Source organism: Crocuta crocuta, unplaced genomic scaffold (genome assembly GCF_008692635.1).
Source record: "Crocuta crocuta isolate KB4526 unplaced genomic scaffold, BGI_CrCroc_1.0 scaffold70, whole genome shotgun sequence".
Lineage (NCBI taxonomy): Eukaryota > Metazoa > Chordata > Mammalia > Carnivora > Hyaenidae > Crocuta > Crocuta crocuta.
Window position 1 is genome coordinate 18,623,786 of NW_027528417.1, and position 23,420 is coordinate 18,647,205.

Genomic DNA, 23,420 nt, shown 5'->3' on the forward strand with positions numbered 1-23,420 from the left:
CAATTAATAATTGGTTATCTTAGATTTATAATAAGAGTGCTATAATCTTGAATTGCCTGAATACTAGCTGGTTGCTTCTGACTCCAAAAAGTAAAATGTGACATCTGCTTATGACCTTTCAACATATGAATATCTTCCAGGAGGCACAGCCAAATTGTAAGTAAATATGAAAACTCTAAAAAGTGAGGTCTCAAAAAATATTAAATGAATGTAAGCTCTATTTCTTAGCAATGTCTTCATTGCTTCAATGTCTTAGTTCTTTACTTCAAGGCAAAGGGTTCTTCTTAACTTAGTCCCATTTACCTAGAGAACCAAAGCAGACACATAGCAATTTACATGTTAAACTGGGTTATCACTACAAATTCTCAGTGTTAAATCAAAGGATATACATTTCAAATATATATTCTTTGTCCCACTAACACTTAAACTTTTTCTCCTACAATCAAATCCAGCAACTACCAAAGAGAATTATTTCAAATGAAATTTCAAGTAATTAATTTAAAAGTTGCTTACTAGTTCAGTGTCATTTTCAGGACTGGTTCTAAAAGAACTGGTTGTAAGATGGGATAAGTTGTTAAGATGGGATAAACTATTAACATAAGATAAGTTTCCATCTGAAGAGTCTGGTGTTGGTCCTTCAGAGACAAGTCTACCATTGATTTCTTGGTATTTAATGCCATTAATTGAACATTCCCGAAACTGCATCTCATTTTCTGTCAATGTACCAGTTTTATCTGTAAATACATATTCCACCTAGAGATAGAAGATAAAAGAAAAAAAAAACTTTTGTGTTTATGGTATGTTAAAGAAAAAAACCTTGTCATCCTTCAAGCTTACCTATTAACCCTGACATACAGATGCTGAGATTCCTTTAATCCAAACATATTAATTAAAGATGCCCAGAAACAAAACAGCAAAACATAAAATAATTTCAATCCATATACTCTTAGAAGTTTGTGTGATTTTTAGGTGCATGTTCATCTGCAGAGCTGACTGATAATGTGCTATTAATAGTTCTTTTCCATTTCCTGGATAAGGTATTTTAATTAAGAATGATCTGTGAGGGGTGCCTGGGTGGCTCAGTCAGTTAAGCATCCAACTTCAGCTCAAGTCTCGCTCTCACGGTTTGTGGGTTCAAGCCCCGTGTCAGGCTCTGTACTGACAGCTCAGAGCATGGAGGCTGCTTTAGGTTCTGTGTGTGTCTCTTTCTCTGCCCCTTCCCAACTCGTGCTCTGTCTCTGTCTCTCAAAGATAAATAAATGTTAAAAAACATTTTTTTCTAAAAAAAGAATGATCTGTGAGCAAAGGTGGAAGGGATGTTTAATAATCTAGAATGTGAAGGGCTTTGTGGTCCAGAAGAAATGGGATGAGGAACACAAAGTCATAGCAACAGAAGAAGTCAGAGATAGAAAAGTTATCTAAAAATAGATAGAGGAAATTGAAACCAAGGGTAGGAGACAAATTCAGGAAAAAGAAAAATGACTGAATGAAAATATTTTAGAAAGTAGATAAGACAAATAATTTTATTACTCCTGGAGACTAATTTTGGAAAATTAACCCTAAAAGAAGGTGAGTGCAAAAAAAGAAGACTGAAATAGTTAAGACTGGATACAACTAGGATTATGGTGAGGATTTCATTAATGCAATGATTTGAGAAAGTCATCATTTAAAAAGGGAGGTAGACATCATAAGGAAAAACAATAACTACAGACCAATATCTCTTAAGAAAATAATCACAGACTAAATATAGAAACTTAAAAAATACACACCATGAACATGTAGGATTTATCCCTGGAATGCAAAATTGGTTCAACATCAATTAATCAATGAAACCCACCATAATAATAAGTTGGTGGCACTTGTTCTTTATTCTATTATTAAAATGATCATCTCAACAGATGCCAAAAAAGCATTTAACAGATTCCAATACCCTTTCACGATAAAAACAATCAACAAATTAGGGACACGCTATTTCCTCAACCCGATAAAATGTATCTACAAAACCCCGTAATTAGCATAATATTTAATGAAGAAAGACTGAATGCTTTCTCCTAAACTAAGTTCAGGTGTCTTGGTTCTTGCCACTTTTATTCAACACTGTACTGAAGGTTCTAGCCAGGGCAATCAGGCAAGAAAAAAGAAATAGGAGGTATTCAGATTGGAAAAGAAGTAAAGCCATTTGTAGATAACATGACTTATACATAGAAAATCCCAAGGAATCCACTAAAAAAAACCCACTAGAACCGACAAATGAGTTCATCAAGGTTCCAGAATAAAATGATCAATATACAAAAAGGGAGGTAGAGTTAAAACTGGAAAAAAATTGTTTGGACCAAGAAATAAAGTGAAAAAGTATACCTTAATGTTCATTTTCTTGAAAGTGGTAAAGATAAATACAACACCTGAGATACAGGAATTCTGCTATGTAAAGTAATAATAATAAAAGCCAATAATTGTACAGCAATCACTATATTGCAAACACTGCAAGTTCTAACTCAGTCAATACTCTCAACAATTCCATGAGGCAGGTACTATTACTATGCATAACTTAAAGAAAAAGAAACAAAGGAAGAGTTAGGTTAAATAAGTTACCTAGTTATAGAGCTAACAAAGGGCAAAACTAGAAATAAAAGATTAAATATTTTATCTTTGCTATATGATATTAAAGACTGTCCACTATCTACAGCAAATATTGAATTGTAAAGGTGGATACAGAGAGTTGTCACTTACCTATGCAAGTTAATAAAAAGAAAGACCTTAATAATAAGGTATAAAAAATTATGACATAAAATATACCAGCAAACAGTAATAATATGCCAGAAGCGATTAGAATAGACAGAGACCTATCAGTCATGGAGGACTCTTCAGAATTAAGATTAGACAGAGATGAATAAAAGAAATTAACTTTCATTTTAAAAAATTTATATAAAATCAAGAAGTTTTAACTTTTAACTTTAGTGATAAACAGCGCACTGTACACCATCCTAAGAGTAGTTTCTTTGACAGTATGGAAATGAAAGGACATAGGAGAGTGTGAAATAAAGTAGATTTCACTGGTATAAAAATAGATAAAGGAATATAGGCAATAAACATATTATGAAATACTTGCAGGCTTAAAAGTAAAAAGAAAGGCTGAGATGAATTAAAAATTTTAAAAAGTTATCACTCAAAGTTTATTAAAAAGAAAGCAGATATGGGCAGAAACAGTGTGAAGTTTCAGAAAAACAATATCCTAACATGAAGGAAAGAGAAAGAGAGGAGAAAATTGGAATAGAAAAGGTCAAAGGAAAGAAAAAATGGGGGGAGAATGTGTTCAGAGAAGTAAAAAGCAGGCTCTGTTTTTACGTCCTGAATATGTGGTGCATAATTAAAGAAACGTGACATGAATTAATACTTAGCGTGAGTTACTAAAGCCGCCTAAATGTTAAAAATAAATGGATCAACTTCTGGCTAAAAATGGCAGGCTGAGCAAATAAAATTGTCTCTGTTCCTCTTGAAACTTTACCGAAGTAAGATTAAAGGAATAAAAAAAGGACAAAACTAATGGTAGATGAGACAGCATGAGAAGGAAGATAAGACAAGTTTGGAAGATGGAAAGGAGCTGAATGAGTGGCAAATGACTTAATAGGACACAGAATATGAAACCTAAGCAATGGGGGAAATTCTTTCCCAGAAACTCCCAGGAAGTAGATATACCACAACCACTGAATGTGGTTTCGCTGAATGTGAAAGCATAGGATGAGGCTGAAAACGGAGGTATAAGGAACGGTTTGAAACCTGAAATCACCTCATTAACTTGCAAACCTGAGATTGCCTTTCATCTATCCAAGCAACAGTTGTAAGGTTTATTCTCTGAGGAGGAGGTTGAACCGGAGAGAATCGGAACCCTGTGGAAAGCTGAAACCAGGTGTGAGGCAGCTGGAAACAGGAGTGTGGCCGTACACTAAAAACAGGGAGACTTCTACTGGATGGCCTTAACACTCATAAGCAGCAGAAACACTAACTGTAGTAATTCTCTCGGGGAAACTGAGAAAAGACCAACACTGATGCACCAAAAAACAGCTCGGCTGCTAGGCTTTTCTACAGAAACCTTTTAAGCTTGTAAAGAAAACCACAGATTAGTGTTCATTTGAGGATCACTCCTTAAAAGAAAGGTAGAATCTAAAACAAATTAGACAGTTTGCTATACCAAGGTCATGGAAACCTGAACTTATCACAATGTGGCTGATATATAAGGGAACAATTTGACCATAATGCCTACTTTGCATGTGGTTATGCACAATTTCCTTTGTGAGAAACACCAGCAAACTGCACCCAAGCCCAGAAGGAACATATGAAATGTATAAGCCTCAAACAGGTACCAGTTACCTCAGGTCACCATGGGTGTCATAAGCCACACCCATCCACTTCTGTTTTCAGATAACTTTCCTTTCCATACTTTACAATGACACACAGGTAGCAACACCTCTGTGATGGTCACTTCTGCAAGTAACCTTCTGGTCTATTTCAAGATAAAATGCCACATATCTTACAGTTACTTATGTATGTCTTAACAATCTATTTTAAATGTGTTATGGACAAAGTTTTTGTCGTACTCCTAATCCCATTAGCCCTGTGGTTTTTACTAAGTAATTTTAAGTAGCACAATAATTTTTAGGAATGCATATGCCACATTGTAGCAGAACAGACTACTGAAAAAGGAACTAGGAGTAAAGGGAAAATGCAGGGAGCACAGGACTAACCATCATTTATATCCTCAGAGAGCTAAAAGAAGAGATTATATTCAAGAAAAGGAATAAGATGCACTTAAAAAAGATTATTCAAGGGGCGCCTGGGTGGCTCAGTCAGTTAAGTGTCCGACTTTGGCTCAGGTCATGATCTCACAGTTCATGGGTTTGAGCCCTGCTTCTGGCTCTGTGCTGACAGCTAGCTCAGAGTCTAGAGCCTGCTTCAGATTCTATAACTCCCTCTCTCTCTGACCCTCCCCTGCTCATGCTGTCTCTCTCTCTCTCCCTGTCTCTCAGAAAAAAAAAGATTATTCAAATATAGAATATTAGAAATTATAAATATTGTAACAGAAATAAAAGAAATCAAAAGATAGGTGGAAAGATAAAGCTGACAAATTCTCCCAGAATTATAAAAACAAACAAGTAAAGGAAAACTGAAAGCCAAAGAAAGTGAATTAAAAAATCAAGATAGGGGCACCTGGCTGGCTTAGTCGGTTAAGCGTCCGACTTTGGCTTAGGTCATGATCTCACAGTTCGTGGGTTCGAGCCCCGCGTCAGGCTCTGTGCTGACTGCCAGCTCACAACCTGGAGCCTGTTTCAGTCTGTGACTCCCTCTCTCTCTGACCCTCCCCTGCTCACGCTGTCTCTCTCTCTCTCTCTCCTAGAAATAAATAAAACATTTAAAAAAAAAATCAAGATAAATGGACTGATATCCAAATACTGAATTAAAAAAGACATGTTATCAAAGAAACAATGTAAGAAAAATTCCTAGGATTGAAGTACATGTATTTCCAGACTGAAAGGGCTCACAGAGCTCATTGTCCAATGAAAGCAAAAAAAAAAAAAAAAGACACCAAGGTACATCATCATGAAATTTCAGAATTACCACATAAAGAGAAGATCCTAAAGAACTCCAGAGATAAATTAACAGATCACTCATAAATACCGCGTATCAGAATGGCACTGTATTTCTCAACAGCAACATTGGAAGCAGAAAAATAAAATGGAGAAATGCTTTTAAAATTTGGAAGAATGATTACTTCCAACCTGGGATACATTACACAACTAAATTATTAATCAAGTGTAAAAAAGGAATAAAGATATTTTAACATCCAAAGTCTCCAAATATTTTCCTCTCATGCATCCTATTTCAGTAAGTTATTAAAAGATGTGTTCCACCAAAATGAGAGAAAAAGCCACATGTGGGGTGACACGGGATCCAAGAGGCAGGAGATCCAAAATAGGAGAGAGGCAAAGGAATCTCTAGAGTAATGGTAAAGAGAAGTCCTAGGTGACAGCTGAGAAGCAGGCCCAGAAATAAGTCCAAATTGAAGCAGAAAGACAAAAAGCTCCAAAAAAGCTGCTACCATAAGAAGAAAGAGAAAGAGGAAGGAAATCCTAGATTACTTGATATGTTTGAGTATGTAGAGAGAGATTTCAAATATTCATCAGAGATTTATTTGTGGCATACAGAAATTAAGCAAATAAAAAAAACAGAGCAATTAACTCTAGGGAAAATAATACATAAAAAAGAAAATGTAATTATAGTATTATAGGGCACACATAAAGAACTAGGAATTGGTGAGCAATACTAACAGTGAAATTTTACTAACAGTGAAAATAACGTCAATAATATTTACTGAATCCCTAATTGTGACATAACAATATAAGGGGCTATAGGGAGGCAAACAGTATGTATCTGAGTATGCGTGTATAAACAGCAGCATAAGAATATATCTTTATATTCCATGGTAAATAATGTCTAAAATTCAAAAATCAATAAAGAATATTATATACAGTAGTGCTAAATAATGGGAAAAATGATTTCAGATTTAAAAATGGGAACAAGAGTTAGGAGTGGAGCAAAGTAGGGCTATTTATTGGTATAAGCCTCACAGTATTTTTCTTTGTATAGATCATTAGTCTTTATATATGTATTATTTTGATAAAAATATCAAATTAACAAAACAAAATAAAATGATCTTTTTACCTGTCCAAGCTCTTCATTCAGATCAGAAGTATTGACTTGAGCTTTCTGATCTGATTCTTCATGATAGAGATCAAGATCCCAGCCAATAAAAAATGACCCAAGAAATTTTTGCATTTCGACTGTCACATATAATGAAATTGGAATGATGAAATTGTAGAGTACCAAAAAGGCAAGGAAGTCTGAAATGAATCTCAGAATCTAGGCAAAAAAAAATGATTGATAAGAGAATACATATGAGAATTTCCTCAGTATGACTGGAGAAAATTACCAGAAAGTTTCATGTCTAAACAGACCATCAACTATATTCTGAAGCAAAAGTTTCAGGAATTGAGATTCATTTGTTGAATCATTTTTTTAACATACATTTCTTTTGGTTGTTTTATTGCTCATTAGAATCTTGAACAAAATGAAAAAAGAAAAGGTTAAATTCAAACTACTTGTTACTTTTTAGAAGCTACCAAAAGGCCTGGTGTGACTCAAACAACCTTTAGCAAAATATTTAATTAATAATCTCTGAAGTATACTGATCATTCTACTCCTACCCTTCAAAATCAAAGAGAATTAAAAAGACTATAATTTAAAAATTATTTAAAAATTGGTAGGCTAGAACTGCTGTAAACTGGAACTTTTACTTACAGATCATATAGTAATAGCCTACTTCAATGGCATAACAGTATCACATTTTAACATGCATTCTGTGAAAGGTGAAATACTAATTATGAATGATATGGAAAATATGTTCCTGTGAGCTGCTTTGTGGTTTCTTGAGATCCACATCTATCTTGCAATAGTTGCATTTTAATCTAATGTGACATCTGGAGACCAATTTACCAAAATTGCAGATTAAACGGTCTTGGTAGTCCATATTTATTCAGTTTAAAACATTGTATGATAAATTTTGTTAGTCCTTCATCCCATCAATTGACTGACAGTAAGACTCCTTGAATTATTCTGACAGAATTGAAAATAAATCAATTTACTCTTTAATTCACTTACAAACATACAGTAAATAAAAAACGAATTTGTAGCAGTGAAGGGGAATGCCAACACAGATGATTTAAATTTTTGTGATCTCTTCTGACTATTCAAATCATGTCATAGGGAACACAATTGCTTATGCCTTAAAATGGAAAAAGCATACCAGTATAAACATAATGGGCACTCTTCACTTGCCGTGTCTTTTTGTCACCCTTCCATAGTAATGATTTTAGAAGATCACAATGGTCACTCCTATCAGAAGTCACTACCAAATCATTAACTGTGCCCAAGAATAAAGTTTCCTTTACAGCAGAGTGAAGAACACCATAAAATACCTTACTACTATTTCTTTGATGTTCTGTTTTTTGGTTATACCAAGGTTCATCCCATTTTTCTTCAGCTTGCCATGTATATTTCAAGATTGTACTGATGATGGCTTCAGAAATAAGGATTATTAGATAAATTATCAAAAATGTATTCATTGACCTGGAACGAGGGGGAAAAAAAGCATATGAGGCTTATCAATTCTGTGTTACTATATTCATATGCCTAAAAATTTTATGCTGGTATTAAATAAAACTGTATAAGATATCATGGTAACTATGTGAAGGAAACAATCTTCATATTTTAAGAAATGACCATTCAGTAAAATCTGTTTACCAGTGATAAAACAGCTAACACATAAGATTATAAGCCTATTTGCATTGGTTACATTACTGCTCAAAATGCTTACATTAAATGAGTTTTGGCCACTTACTCTCACCATAAGTAGCTATTCTAAGATTTTTAAAATTTTCAGGATCTATCCAAATTTAAGTATAAATATAACTAAACATTTGTATAGCATTAAAAGTTTTATAAAACTTTGTCACATCCAATAACTTGTCAGATCTTTGTAACACTTCTGGGAAGAGATCACATCCTTTTTAAGGATTAAGACCCAAGTCTAAAAATCTTTCTGTAAATTTACCAAAATCACAAAAGTCAGGAATTAACTTTAGAATCCTTGTTCTTTTCTCCAGGCAAGCCTGACATTACAATATTTCACTAAGCAAGCTTAACATTACATCTTCGTTTCTTTAATCGGCATTAATTTCAGTTTCTGTCACTGGTGTTTCTTTACTAATGTTAAGTATTTAGTGCTGTGGTGGTTAATCTAAACTTGACCAGGCTAAGAGATGGCAGCTTGTAAAACATTATTTTGGGGTGTGTCTGTGAGGGTGTTTCTGGAAGAGATTAGTATTTGATAAAATGGACTCATTAGAGAAATCCGCCCTTACCAATGTAGGTGGTGATAACAGGGCCCAAACGAAATAAAAAAAGGCAAAAGATGAATTTTTTCTTACACTGGAACGTCAGAGCTCCAGGTTCATATCAGGGGCTAGCCCCTGATTCTCAGGCCTTTGGATACTGACTGCATTATGCCATCGGCTTTCCTGGTTCTCCGGCTTGCAGACGGCAGAATGTGGGATTTTGTGGCCTTTAAAACCACATGAACCAACTCCTATAATAAATCTCTTACAAATATCTACATATATTCCTACTGGTTCTGTTTCTAATACAAATGCTATATATTTCCTTCTCACCACTGCTTTAGCTTCATCCTTCAAAATTTGATACACTGCATTTTCATTAACTTTTGGATATTTAAAAATGTTCTTTAAAATTTTCTCTTTGACCCATAGATTATTTAAAAGTAAGAGTTCCAACTGCTCCATGTCCTAGCCAACACTTGGAACCTTTAGGCTTTTTAATTTTTGCCATTCCTCTAAGCGTATATTAGTATGTATCTCTCTGTAGTTTTAATTTGTATCTTTCTCATGACTAGTGACATGGTACACTTTTTCCTATGTTTATAATTATTAGCCATTTGTACATTTTCTTTGTGATAACGTCTCTGCTCCAGTTTTATATCCATTTTTTTCACTGCATTGTTTTTCTTTTTATTATAGACTTACAGGGGCTTTTTAATATATCATTATATGGAAACCAACTTGACAATAAACTATTTGTAAAAAATAATAAAAATAAAATATAAACTCTAAAAAAATATATCATTACATATTCTGGATACAAGTTGTCAGATAGATGTTTTATGAATACCATCACCTAGTTTGTGGCTTCCTTGTTCATTTCCTTAACTGTGTAGTCTGAGAAGTTTTTAATTTTGATGAAGTATAGCTAACCAATTTTTTCTTTTGTGGTTATTGCTTTTTGTTTGCTACAAAATATTTACTTATCCCCAGGCTGTAAAAAGATCTTCCTAAGTTTTCATCTAAAAGTTTTATAGTTTGGGTCACCTGGGTGGCTTAGTCTGTAAGCATCTGACTTTGGCTCAGGTCATGATCTCACAGTTTGCGAGTTTGAGCCCTACATAGGGCTCTGTGCTGACAGCTTGGAGCCTATGGAGCCTGGAGCCTGCTTTGGATTCTGTCTCCCTCTCTTTCTGCCCCTTTCCCACTTGCACTCTTGTCTCTCTCTCAAAAATAAACAAACATTAAAAAAAATTAAAAGTTTTATGGTTTTAGCCTTTCCATTTAGGTATATGGCCCACCTTCAAAGACTTTTTGGAGTATGAGGTGATGTCGTAATTGAGTTTTATTATTTTTTCCCATATGCAAATCCATTTTGAATTGCATCCAAAGATAGAATCCAAATGATAGAAAAGACTATATCATTTTCCTCATTGAATTTACTTGATGCTTTAGTTGAAAATCAACTGACCATCTATGAATGGGTCTATTTCTCAACTCTAGTTTATTCCACTGAAATATCTATTTTGCTAATACCATATTATATTTACTATAGCTTTATAAAAAGTCTTTTTTCAATAAAAGATAATTTTTATTGGTGTCTCCATGGCCCTCAGCCACCTGAATCCACTTTCTATTGTACATGTTCTTTTTTTTTTTTACAACCTGAAATTCTTTTTATTGTCAAACTGGCTACCGTATAGTGTGTACAGTGTATTCTTGGTTTTGGGGATAGATTTCCATAATTCATTGCTTACGTATAACACCCAGTGCTCATCCCAAGTGCCCTCTTGAATGCCTGTCACCCATTTTCCCCTTTCCCCCACTCCTCCATCAACCCTTAGTTTGTTTTTATTTAAGCATCTCTTATGGTTTGCCTCCCTCCCTTTCCGTTTGAAACTGTTTTTCCCCTCCCCTTCCTCCATGGTCTTCTGTTAAGTTTCTCAAGTTCCACATATGAGTGAAAACATATGATATCTGTTTTTCTCTGACTGACTTATTTCACTTAGCATAATACCCTCCAGTTCCATCCATGTTGCTGCAAATGGCTGCATTTCATTCTTTCTCATTGTCACACAGTATTCCATTGTATACAAAAACCACATCTTCTTTATCCATCTATCAGTTGATGGACACTTAGGCTCTTTCCATAATTGCTATTGTTTAAAGTGCTGCCATAAACATTGGGGTACATGTCTCCCTATGGATCAGCACTCCTGTATCCTTTGGATAAATTCCTAGTAGTGCTATTGCCAGGTTGTAGGGTAGTTCTATTTTAAAATTTTTGAGGAACCTCCATACTGTTTTCCAGAGGGGCTGCAACAGCTTGGATTCCCACCAAGAGTGCAAGACGGTTCCCATTTCTCCACATCTGCACCAGCATCTGTTGTTTCCTGAGCTGTTCACTTTAGCCACTCTGACTGATGTGAGGTGGTATCACAGTGTGGTATTGATTTGTATTTCCCTGATGATGAGGGACATTGGGCATCACTTCATGTGTCTGTTGGCCATCTGGATGTTTTCTTTGGAAAAATGTCTATTCATGTCTTCTGCCCATTTCTTCACTGGATTATTTGGTTTTCGGGGGTTGAGTTTGTTAAGTTCTTTATAGATTCTGGATACTAACCCTTTATCTGATATGTCATTTGCAAATATCTTTTCCCATTCCATGAGCTGCCTTTTAGTTTTGTTGATTGTTTCCTTTGCAGTGCAGAAGCGATGTATGTTGATGAGGTCCCAATAGTTCACTTTTGCTTTTAATTTCCTTCCCTTTGGAGACGTGCTGAGCAAGAAACTGCTGTGGTTGTGTCAAAGTTGTTGTTGCCATTTTCTCCTCTAGGGTTTTGATAGTTTCCTGTCTCATATTTAGGTCTTTCATCCATTTCAGGTTTATTTTTGTGTAATGGTATAAGAAAGTGGTCTAGTTTCATTCTTCTGCATGTTGTTGTCCAGTTCTCCCAGCATCATTTGCTAAAAAGACTGTCTTTTCTCCACTGGATACTCTTTCTTGCTTTGTCAAAGATTAGTTGGCCATACATTTGTGGGTCCAATTCTGAGTCCTCTATTACATTGGTCTAGGTGTCTATTTTTGTGCCAATACCATACTGTATTGACAATTACAGCTTTGTAGTAGAGGCTAAAGTCTGGGATTGTGATGCCTCCTGCTTTGGTTTTCTTTTTCAACATTACTTTGGCTATTTGGGGTCTTTTGTGGTTCCATACAAATTTTAGGATTGTTTATTCTAGCTTTGAGAAGAATGTGGTGAGATTCTGATTGGGATTGCACTGAATGTGTAGTTTGCTTTGGGTAGTATTGACATTTTAACAATATTTATTCTTCCAATCCATGAGCATGGAATGTTTTTCCATTTCTTTGTGTCTTCTTCAATTTCCTTCATAAGTTTTCTATAGTTTTCAGCATACAGATCTTTTACATCTTTGCTTAGGTTTATTTCTAGGTATTTTATGGTTCTTAGTGCAATTGTAAATGGGATCGACGTTTTGATTTTTCTCTTTCTGTTGCTCCATTATTGGTATATAGAAATGCAACTAATCTCTGTATGTTGATTTTGTATCCTGCGACTTTGCTGAATTCATGGATCAGTTCTAGTAGCTTTGTGGTGAAGTCTTTCGGGTTTTCCACGTAGAGTATCATGTCATCTGTGAAAAGTGAAAGTCTGACTTTGTCTTTGCCAATTTTGATGCCTTTTATTTCATTTTGCTGTCTGACTGCTGATGCTAGGTCTTCGAACACTATGTTAAACAAGAGTGATGAAAGTGGACATCCCTGATGTGTTCCTGATCTCAAGGGGAAAGCTCAGTTTTTTCCTCATTAAGCATATTTGCTGTGGTCTTTTCATATATGGTTTTATGATGTTTAGGTATGTTCCTTCTATCCCTACTTTCTTGAGGGTTTTTATTAAGAAGGGATGCTGTATTAACTCAAATGCTTTTCTGCATCTATTGACAGGATCATGTGGTTCTTATCCTTTCTTTTATTAATGTGATGCACCACATTGATTTGTGAATATTGAACCAGCCCTGCAGCCCAGGAATGAATCCTACTTTATCATGGTGAATAATTCTTTTTATATGCTGTTGAATTCAATTTGCTAGTACCTTGTTGAGAATTTGTGCATCTATGTTCATTAAGGATACTGGCCTGTAATTCTCCTTTTTTGGGGGGTCTCTATCTGGTTTGGGAATCGAGTAATGCTGGCTTCATAGAATGAGTCTGAGAGCTTTCCTTCCATTTCAGTTTTCTGGAACAGCTTGAGGATTGGTATGAACTCTGCTTTAAATGGCTGGTAGAACGCCCCTGGGAAGCCATCTGGCACAGGACTCTTACTGTTGGGAGATTTTTGATAACTGATTCCATTTCTTCACTAGTTATGGGTCTGTCCAAGTTTTCTATTTCTTCCCCTTTGAGTTTTGATAGTGTGTGGGTGTCTAGGAATTTGTCCATTTCTTCCAGGTTGTCCAAGTTTGTTGGCATATAATTTTTCATAGCAGTCTCTGATAATTGTTTGTATTTCTGAGGGATTGGTTGTTATAAGTCCAATTTCATTTGTGATTTTATCTATTTGGGTCCTTTCTCTTTTCTTTTTGAGAAGTCTGGCTAGGGGTTTATCAATTTTGTTTGTTTTAAAAAAAAAACCAGCTCTTAGTTTCACTGATATGTTCTACTGGCTTTTGTTGGACTCTATATTATTTATTTCTGCTCTAATCTTTATTATTTCTCTTCTGCTATCCTTGGGTTTTTTGTTTGTTTGTTTGGTTGGGTTTTTTTGCAGTTCTGCTTCTAGTTCCTTTAGGTGTGCTGTTAGATTTTGTATTTGGGATTTTTCTAGTTTCTTGAGATAGGCCTCGAATGCAATATATTTTCCTGTTAGGACTGCCTTTGTTGCATCCCACAGGGTTTGAACTGTCATGTTTTCACTTGCATTTGTTTCCATATATTTTTAAATTTCTTCTGTAAATGCCTGGTTGACTCATTCATTCTTTAGTAGGATGTTCTGTAACTTCCATGCATTTGCAAGTTTTCCAAACGTTTTCCTGTCATTGATTTCAAGTTTCATAGCATTGTGATCTGAAAAAAGTGTATGGTATGATCTCAATTCTTTTATATTTATTGAGGGCTGTTTTGTGACCCAGTATGTGATCTTGGAGAAAGTTCCATGTGCATTCAAGAACATGTATTTTGCTGTTTTTGGATGAAAAGTTCAGAATATATCTGTGAAGTCCATCTGGTCCAGTGTATCAGTAAGGGCCACTGTTTAATGATTTTCTGCCTACATGATCTCTCCATTGCTGTAAGTGGAATATTAAAGTTCCCTGCAATTACTGCATTCTTACCAGTAAGATTGCCTATGTTTGTGATCAACTGTTTTATATGTTTGGGTGCTTCCAAATTGGGTGCATAAACATCTGTAATTGTTAGCTCTTCTTAATGAATAGACCCTGTAATTATGAGAATATGCCCTTCTTCATATCTTGTTACAGCCATTAGTTTAAAATCAAGTTTGTCTGATATAAGTATGGATACTCCAGCTTTCTTTTGACTTCTAGTGGCATGACAGATGATTTTCCATCCCCTCACTTTCAATCTGAAGGTGTCCTCAGTTTTAATGTGGGTCTTGTTGACAGCAAATAGATGGGTCTTGTTTTCTTATCCATTCTGATACTCTATGTCTTTTGATTGGAACATTTAGTCCATTTACACTCAGTGTAATTAAAAGATATGGATTTAGTGTTATTTGTATGTTTCATGCTTGTAATGATGTCTCTGGTCCTTTGTTGTCTTTGCAACATTCCACTCAGTGAGACCCTCTTAGGATCTCTTGTAGGGCTGGTTTAGTGGTGATGAGCTCCTTCAGTTATTGTTTGTTTGGGAAAACCTTTATCTCTCCTTCTATTCTGAATGACAGGCTTGCTGGATAAAGGACTGTTGGCTGCATATTCTTCCTATTCAGCACATTGATATTTCCTGCCACTCTCTTCTGGCCTGCCGAGTTTCAGTAGACAAATGTGCTACTATTCTTATGAGTCTACCCTTGTAAGTTAAGGCCCATTTGCCCCTAGCTGCTTTCAGAATTCTCTCTTTATCTTTGTATTTTGCCAGTTTCACTATGATATGTCGTGCAGAAGAGCGATTCCTGTTATGTATGAAGAGAGTTCTCTGTGCCTCCTGGATATGATATGTCGTGCAGAAGAGCGATTCCTGTTATGTATGAAGAGAGTTCTCTGTGCCTCCTGGATCTTGTTTCCTTCCCCAAATTGGGGGAGTTCTCAGCTAAGATTTGTTCAAGTATACCTTCTGCCCCCTTCTCTTGACCTCCTAAGATACAGATATTATTACATTTCATTGAATCACTTAGTTCTCAAATTCTCCCCTCGGGGTCTAGAATTTTTTTATCTCTCTTTTTCTAAGCTTCATCATTTTCCATAAATTTATCTTCTATTTCACTTATTCTCCTCTTTGCCTCTTTAATTCTGGCTGTCATTGCATCCAGTTTATTTTGTACCTCATTTACAACATTTTTTAATTTGTCATGATAATTTTTTAATTCCTTGATCTCTGCAGCAATAGATTCTCTGCTGTCTTCTATTCCTTTGTCAAGCCCAGTGATTAATCTTATATGACTATTATTCTTGATCAGATATATTGGTTATATCTGTTTTGATCAAGTCTTTAGCTGTCATTTCTTCCTGGAATTTCTTCTGAAGAGAATCTCCATTTCATCATTTTGGCTAGTCTTCTGTCCCTTATGTCTTTTAAAAACTTGTTATTTGTCCTGCACCTGTGAGCACTTTTGAGCACCGTCCAGGGCCTGGCCCTTCAGGAGGTGATTTTTGAAGTATATTACTTGCCCTCTGTTGTTTTAACTCTTGTTGCTTTATCTCCCTACTTGTAGTGATGTTTTGCACCCTCCACCAGGTGTGCTTTGATTTGTTCGTTGAAGTAGCCCTGGAAAAAAACACACACAAAAAACCCCCACGAAACAACAACAAAAAAACCCACACCACCACCACCACCACAACAAACGATGGGGGGAGGTGGGGTGTTGGTGGAAGAGGCCTTATCCCATACAAAGAGGAAAATGATAAGGGCAGGGAGAAATAAAAGAAAATTGACCAGGCAGAGAAACATGGCTTAATCCAGAGAGGGGAGGGAAAATAAAGAAGGAGATATATAACAGGCATAAAGAGAACAGAGTAAATATGTTTGCTTACACAAACCAACAACCAGAATAACCAGACTAGAAGAGGGAAGAAATAAAAGAAAAAAAATATATATAAACAAGAATTGTTCAATAATTAAAGCAGAAAATGCAGAACTGCTGGGTGGCTTGGAAATGGTGGCAGGGGCGGTCTGGAGGAGGAGCTATCTGCTTTGTCCACCTCAATCCCAGGTAGTTAACTAGGCATGGAGGGGCGTGGTTTGAGGTAGAGCGGGTCCTGCCTCCACTGCTGGTGATGGAGAGAAAAACGGTGACACCCTGTCTCTCCTCCTCTGACTAGGTGTCCCAAACTACTCTGTTCAGGCAGCCCTCACAGTGTTGTGTGGGCACAAGTGGGCCTTTTCTGCCCCCCCCCCCCCCGNGGGGCTTATCCGGGATTCAAACTCAGATATCTTAAAGGGTCCTGCTCCGTGCACCCCAGTTCCCGGGACATGCTGCTTGGCTGATAAACGGCCTCTGGCTGGTGAGTGCAGGCAGGGTCCTTTGTCCTTTGAACGGCTATATACCTTCTTCCCACAGCACTCGAGGGAGGGGACTGCTTTCTCCCACTGCAGGCTGTGCCTCTGAACTAGTTACCAACCAGGGACTGGCTCCCCTCCTCCCCAGGTGCATGAACTGGGCAGCGGGCCCCAGTCCGGAGAAAGCCCCTCAGTTAGAGACTCGATCTTTCTCCATCCCTGGTCCATGGTTTTTCTCTTGGCCAAATACAGTCCTACACTTCCACAACCTCTTTTTCTTCCCTTTGTCTACCTGCAGAAGGGGATCCCTCCCCTCCATGCTTATGCCTCATATTTCCTCTCTCCCAGTTTGCAATCACGTACCCATGGCCTGCTAGGTTGTCCCCCTGGACCCCTGGAGACATCTCTGCCACTCTGCAGCCCAGACTTTCAAATTCAAAGTCCCCTGGCCTCAGCACTGTGTTTGAGGGATGAGGGAACTTCGGGTCCCCCTACTTCTCTGCCATGTTGGATCTCCCCCTCTGCTGTATACCTGGATCTTCCTTCTCAACATCCTCTAATTCCTACCAAGCTCTCATTCCAGCCAGATAGACATCTACTGTGCCTTCAAGTAAGGTATTAGTTCCCTTAATCCGAACTCACTTTCCTCATCCCATCTGCCTTCTGCCCCTTCAACTCTGGTCCTCTCACCAGCTTTAATAATAAGTCTTAAAGTCAGGGAATAGAAGTCCTGCAGCTTTCTTTTCTTTCCTTTTTTTTATTTTTTAAGTTTATTTATTTGAGAGAGAGGAAAAAAAAACAAAGCACACACGCGGGGTAGAGGCAGAGAGAGAGGGAAAGAGAAAGAATCCCAAACAGGCTCCATGCTGTCAGCACAGAACCCAATATGGGACTCAAACTCACCAACTTTGAGACCCTGACCTGAGCCAAAGTCAAAAGCCAGGCATTCAGCTGACTGAGCCACCTATGCGCCTCCTACGGCTTTCTTTTCTTAAGAAACTGTTTTATATATTCTATGTATACATTTTAGCTACTGCACTTCAATATTCATTTTAGAACCATCTTGTCAATTACGACAAAAAAGCTTGCACGGATTTTAACTAAAAAAAAATCAAGACATCAACTGACAGCTTAACAATACTGAGCCTGCCAATCTATTAGTGTGATTTTGTCATTTATCTAATGGATAAACCTTTAATACCTCTCACTGTGTTTTATAGTTTTGACCTTGCTAAAATTCACTTATTAGTTCTAGTAGTGTTTTTTTTTAATTACCTTTGAATGTACACAGCTATGTGACAACCATGTGTTCTCCAGTAAGGACAATTTTAGTTCTTACTTTCTAATACTTATGCTTTTTATTTCTTTGTCTGGTAACACTGAACAAGGCTTCTAAAATAATGTTGAAAAGAAGCGGGGAAAATGCCTATTCTGGATAGGAGCCCTTTGCAAAATATGCGCTTTCTAAGTATTTCTCCTAGTCTGTGGCTTGTGTTTTCATTCAGCAGTGTCTTTAGAAATACAAGTATTAATTTCTTTTTAACATTGACATACAATGTTATATTAACTCCAGGTGAACTTTTTAATTTTGATGCAACTTATCAACTTTGGGTTTGGTTTTTGGTTCCTTTTTTGTATATTTCCTATCTAAGAAATCTTGCCTTAACCCAAGGTCACAAATATTTTCTCCCATGTTTTGCAGATTAAATTCTTATGTTTAGGTCTTATTTTGAGTTAGTTTTTGTATATAGTGAAGAGAGGGGTGAAAGTTTGGTTTCTGGCATATGGATGTCTAACTGTTCCAGCATTGTGTGTTGAAAAGACTATCCTTCTGTGTGGATGTATTTTTTTTAAATAATAAATTAAATCTCTCTGATAAGGCTATTTAGATTTTCTGTTTCTTCCTGTATTAATTTTTATATGCTGTGTTTTCAAAGAATTTGTCTACTTCATTTAAGTTAAAAAAATATAGTTACATAAAGTTGTTCATAATATTTCTTTATCTGTGGGATTAAGTGACCACAGGAGGTAGGAACTGTACTGATATCTTCTTTTTCATCCTTGATGTTGGTAATTTTTTAGTTTTCTCTCTCCTTATACTTCTCTTTTCTTCCCCATTAATCCCTCAATCTAGGTTGGGAAGGTAGAGATTTATTAATTTTGTTACTATTTCCAAAGAACCAGGTGCAGCTCTGTTAATTTTATTATTTTTCTATTCTATTGGTTTTAGCTCACATCTTTAATATCTGTTCTCTTTCTTTTCTGATTGGGTCTAATTACTCCTCTTTATCTTGATTCCTAAGGTAGAAACTTAGCTGACTATTTTAAGCTTTTCTTCCTTTCTTACATAAACACTCATAGCTCGAAATTTCTCTTCAATTTAGGCTTTACCTTGAGTCCACCGATTTTACTTTGCTGGATTTATATTACCACTCTGTGTTACCACTCAAATTTTAGAAATTTGCCATTTTTTATTTTTTCAGATATTTTTATTCTGCCCCTTTTTCTCTCTCCTCTTTGGGGAAGGATTCAATTAGAATTATGCTACATAGCTTAATATTGTCTCACATGGCTCTGAAATTCTGTTCATTTTTTCTTCAATCTTTTTTCTCCCTGTTCTTCAGACTAAATAATTTCTACTGCTTTTTAAAATTAATTGACAATTTCTGCTGCCTTCCTTAATCTGGTAGTGAGCCCATCTAATGACATTTACATTTCAGTAATTAATTTTCCACTCAAGAATATCCACTGAATGGGGTGCCTGGGTGGCTTAGTCGGTTAAGCGTCCGACTTTTGCTTGGGTCATGATCTCGCGGTTCGTGGGTTCGAGCCCCGCATCGGGCTCTGTGCTGACTGCCAGCTCAGAGCCTGGAGCCAATTTCAGAGTCTGTGTCTCCCTCTCTCTCTGACCCTCCCCTGCTCACGCTGTCTCTCTCTCTCCTAGAAATAAATAAAAAATATTAAAAAAAAAAAAGAATATCCACTGAATCCTTTTAATAGCTTCAATTTTCTTCCTCCCTCAATATTTTATTTAAATTCTAGTTAGTTAACATCCAGTGCCACACTAGTTTCAGGTGTAGAATTTAGTGATTCATCCACCACATACAACACCTGGTGCTCTTCACAAGTGCCCTCTTTAATAACCAACGCCTTTTAACCCAACCCCCTCTGATAATTATCAGTTTGTTCTCCATAGTTAAGCATCTGCTTCTTCGTTTGCCTCTCTTTTTTTGTTCCCTATGTTCACTCGTTTTGTTTCTTAAATTCTACATGTGAGTAAAATCATATGGTATGGTATTTGTCTTTCTCTCATTTCACTTAGCATAATACTCCATAGCTCCATCCACGTTGTTGCAAACGGCAAGATTTCATTCTTTATAATGGCCGAGTAATATTCCATTGTGTGTGTGCGTGTATGTGTGTGTGTGTGTGTGTGTGTATGTACACACATACATACACATCTTTATCTAATCATCAGTCGATGCACATTTGGGCTCTTTCCATAATTTGGCTATTGTTGATAGTGCTGCTGTAAATATCAGGAGGCATGTATCCCTTCAAATCATTATTTCTGTATCCTTTGGAAAAACACCTAGTAGTATAATTGCTGGATCACAGGGCAGTTCTACTTTTAACTTTTTGAGGGACCTACATACTGTTTTCTGTAGTTTCCATTTCTTTGCTGATATTTTACATGTGTTTAGTCACACCTTTCTTTAGGTCCTTAAAAATACTTATAATACCTGCTCTAAAGACCTTGTCTGTTAACTGCAAGATACAGAACATTATGGAGACAATTTCTATTGAATGCTTCTTCTCTTGAATACAAGTTACATTTTCTTCATATGTCTACTTATTTTTGATTACATACTGAATTTTATAAATAAAAGGTTACAGAGACTCTGTACTCTTATATTCCTCAAAGACTGCTGATTTTCATTCCAGCAGGGAAGTTAACTTGGCTATGCTCGAACATCAAACTCTGTTTCCATTGTAATAACAGCAAAATTCTCTGTTCTGTTCTTTCAGCCTCCTGATACTATTTATCTGCTAAGCCTACCACAGTCTCCCTTGTACATGTATAGATGTAAAAGCCAAAGATTTGGGCATAATTTATGTACAGAGTTCCTTCTCTTCTGTGGCTCCCTCCCTCACATGGTTTTCCTCTGTCTAGTTATACTTCCAGCTTTAAACCTTGTCCTCCAACACTTAAATCTTGTAAAGCTCAGGCTCTCTGATGCCCTATGTAGCACATGAATTAGGGAGTGGCTTCAGGCAAGAAGCTACACTCTTAAATCTTTCCCCTTGCTGCTGTCACCTTTCAGGAGTAGATTCTGCCATTTTCTGCCAATTTTGGGTCACTCTACTATATTTTCAGATACTTGTTTATGTAAAAACCTTTTTGTCCAGATTTCATAATTGCTACCTGCAGGAAGGTTAGTCTGATCAAGTGATTCCATTATTATCCAATAGTATTTATTTTAAAGTTGTTAATTTAAAGTCATAATTAAAGTACCTACAATATGCTGAATATTGTGCAGAATGCTACATCCCTATCTTCAAGAATACCATCTTATGTTGGCAGACATGTATTTTTATATGCATAGTATTTTAAACATATATGAATACTTAGGCATATTCATGTGTAAGTAAATGAAAATAGACAATGTTCTTACTTTTCTACTGCAGATCGTTTCTGTGACTTGCTCTTGTAATTTAATGCCATCTTAGTTTCCATTCCAGTGTATATAGCAACACCTGCAAAACAAAACACTCTTTAATAATAATCTTCTGGCATATTTCATAAAAGATGTATTCACTAGCATGAACGGAAGCATACTGTCTGACTGTTGTTAAAATCTGGCTTTCTTTAAGTCTTTCCAAAGTTTTTAAAAGGCTTCCAAGTCCAATTTTGGGGAACTTCAGTCACTTAACCTGCTGGAAGGGAAAGGCATGGGATTTCTGTTTCTGAGTTATAATTAACATATCTGAATGAGAGATATTATTAGAGTTGGAATTGATGGAAGAAAAGAATTTGGAAACATAAAGATGACAGGGAAGGCCATTATAGATACAGCAAAAAGAGTTAACAAAGACAGAAATGGAAAAGCGCTTTCTGTTAGGTTTGAACAATGGAATGAGGTCAGAGTTCAAAGGGCTCTGGAGGCCAAAATCTGTGGCGTCTAGACATAATTTTCTACCACTAGAGAGCTAATACGGAAATCTGTCAGAAGAAATGAAGTAAACACAAGGACAGTGCCATTTTATTTTTATTTATTTATTTATGAAAATCAAGTTCTTTTTCTTAGTTTTTAATGTTTTATTTATTTCTGAGAGGGAGAGAGAGAGGCAGCGTGAGCAGGGGAGGATCAGAGAGAGAGGGGAGACACAGAATCCGAAGCAGGCTCCAGGCTCTGAGCTAGCTGCCATCACAGAGCCCGACTCAGGGCTCAAACCCACGAACCATGAGATCATGACCTGAGCCAAAGTCGGATGCTCAATCGACTGAGCCACCCAGGCACCTCAGGACAGTGCCATTTTAAAAATGTATGCCTATGTGAATGACTGGGATGAGCAAAAATGATAGTAATAACAGCCTAAAATTGGGGAGTGGATGAAATTAGGTAAGACCAGCTTTATAACAAACTTTGGAGTTAGACCTTGATTTGAGTGCTGCCTCTGCCACTTATTAGCTCTGTGTCCTTGGGCAAGTTATTTAATCTAAGTCTCAATTTCTCCATCTTTAAATAGGAAAACATACTTCACAGAACTGTTGAGAGATTTGTATGACAAAATAGGAAAACGACCAGAAACAGGGAGATGATCAATAAATATTCACACCCATCCTTATATAGTGAAAACTGAGAAGCAGTATAGGATTCATCATGCCTTTTTCCTAAAGATCTGTCCTGGAATTTTCACCATTCTTTAAAGACAGGAATTATAACTCAGATGACAAAGGGCACTGAAATTACAGATATGTGAGCCATCAGCCAGAATGACAGAAGAGAGAGAGGTGGTGCTGAGGCAGACACCAGTAGACCCAGCTAAAGGCAAATACACATTTTAAGAATGTGAAAGGTGTTCCTGCCAGGGAGATGTGTTAAAATATGGCATTACATGAGAGGGTCTAAAAGCCCCGGAGGTTTTCTCTGGCTTTGGCCACCAGAACATCATTATGGTGTATTTTTTTTTCACTGTGGTAAAATATACATAACATACAGTTTACCATTTTAATCATCTTTAAGTGTACAATTTGGTGGCACTCAGTATAATCACAATGTTGTGCAACCCTCACTAACCTGAAAACACTTTTATTACCTTCAAAGGAAACCCTGTATCCAATAAGCAATCATCCCCCATTCCCCTCCACTCCCCAACCCCTGGGAACAAAAAATCTACTGTCTCTGTGAATTTGCCTATTCTGAGTATTTTAAGTAAATAGAATCATCTACGCCTTTTGTGTCGGGCTTCTTTTACTCGGCATGTTTTCAAGGTTTATCCATATTATAGCATGCATCAGAATTCATCTTTTATGGGTGAATGATATTATAGAAGTATCCTACATTTTGTTTATCCATTCATTAGTTGATGGATATTTGTGCAGTTTCTACCCTTTGGCTATTGAGTAGTGCAGCTATGAATATCTTGTACAAGTCTTTGAATGTTTACTTTCAATTCTTTTGGATATATATCTAGAAGCAGAACTGCTGGCTTATATGTACAGTTGCTGGGTCATATGATAATTGTTTAACTTACTGAGGAACTGCCAT

The 23,420-nt window shown here is 36.4% G+C and overlaps 1 protein-coding gene across 1 annotated transcript in view; it reads right to left on the minus strand.

Moving 5' to 3' along the window:
* The window catches only part of ATP11B (ATPase phospholipid transporting 11B (putative)), a 128,176-nt gene that overhangs the window by 54,541 nt on the left and 50,215 nt on the right, over positions 1 to 23,420 (minus strand). The window contains exons 10-13 of the mRNA XM_077754583.1: positions 21,324 to 21,405; positions 8,031 to 8,181; positions 6,718 to 6,915; positions 514 to 753 (exon numbers count right to left, since the gene is read on the minus strand). Of these exons, the coding sequence (XP_077610709.1) occupies positions 514 to 753; positions 6,718 to 6,915; positions 8,031 to 8,181; positions 21,324 to 21,405 (671 nt within the window). The remainder of the gene's footprint in view (positions 1 to 513; positions 754 to 6,717; positions 6,916 to 8,030; positions 8,182 to 21,323; positions 21,406 to 23,420) is intronic.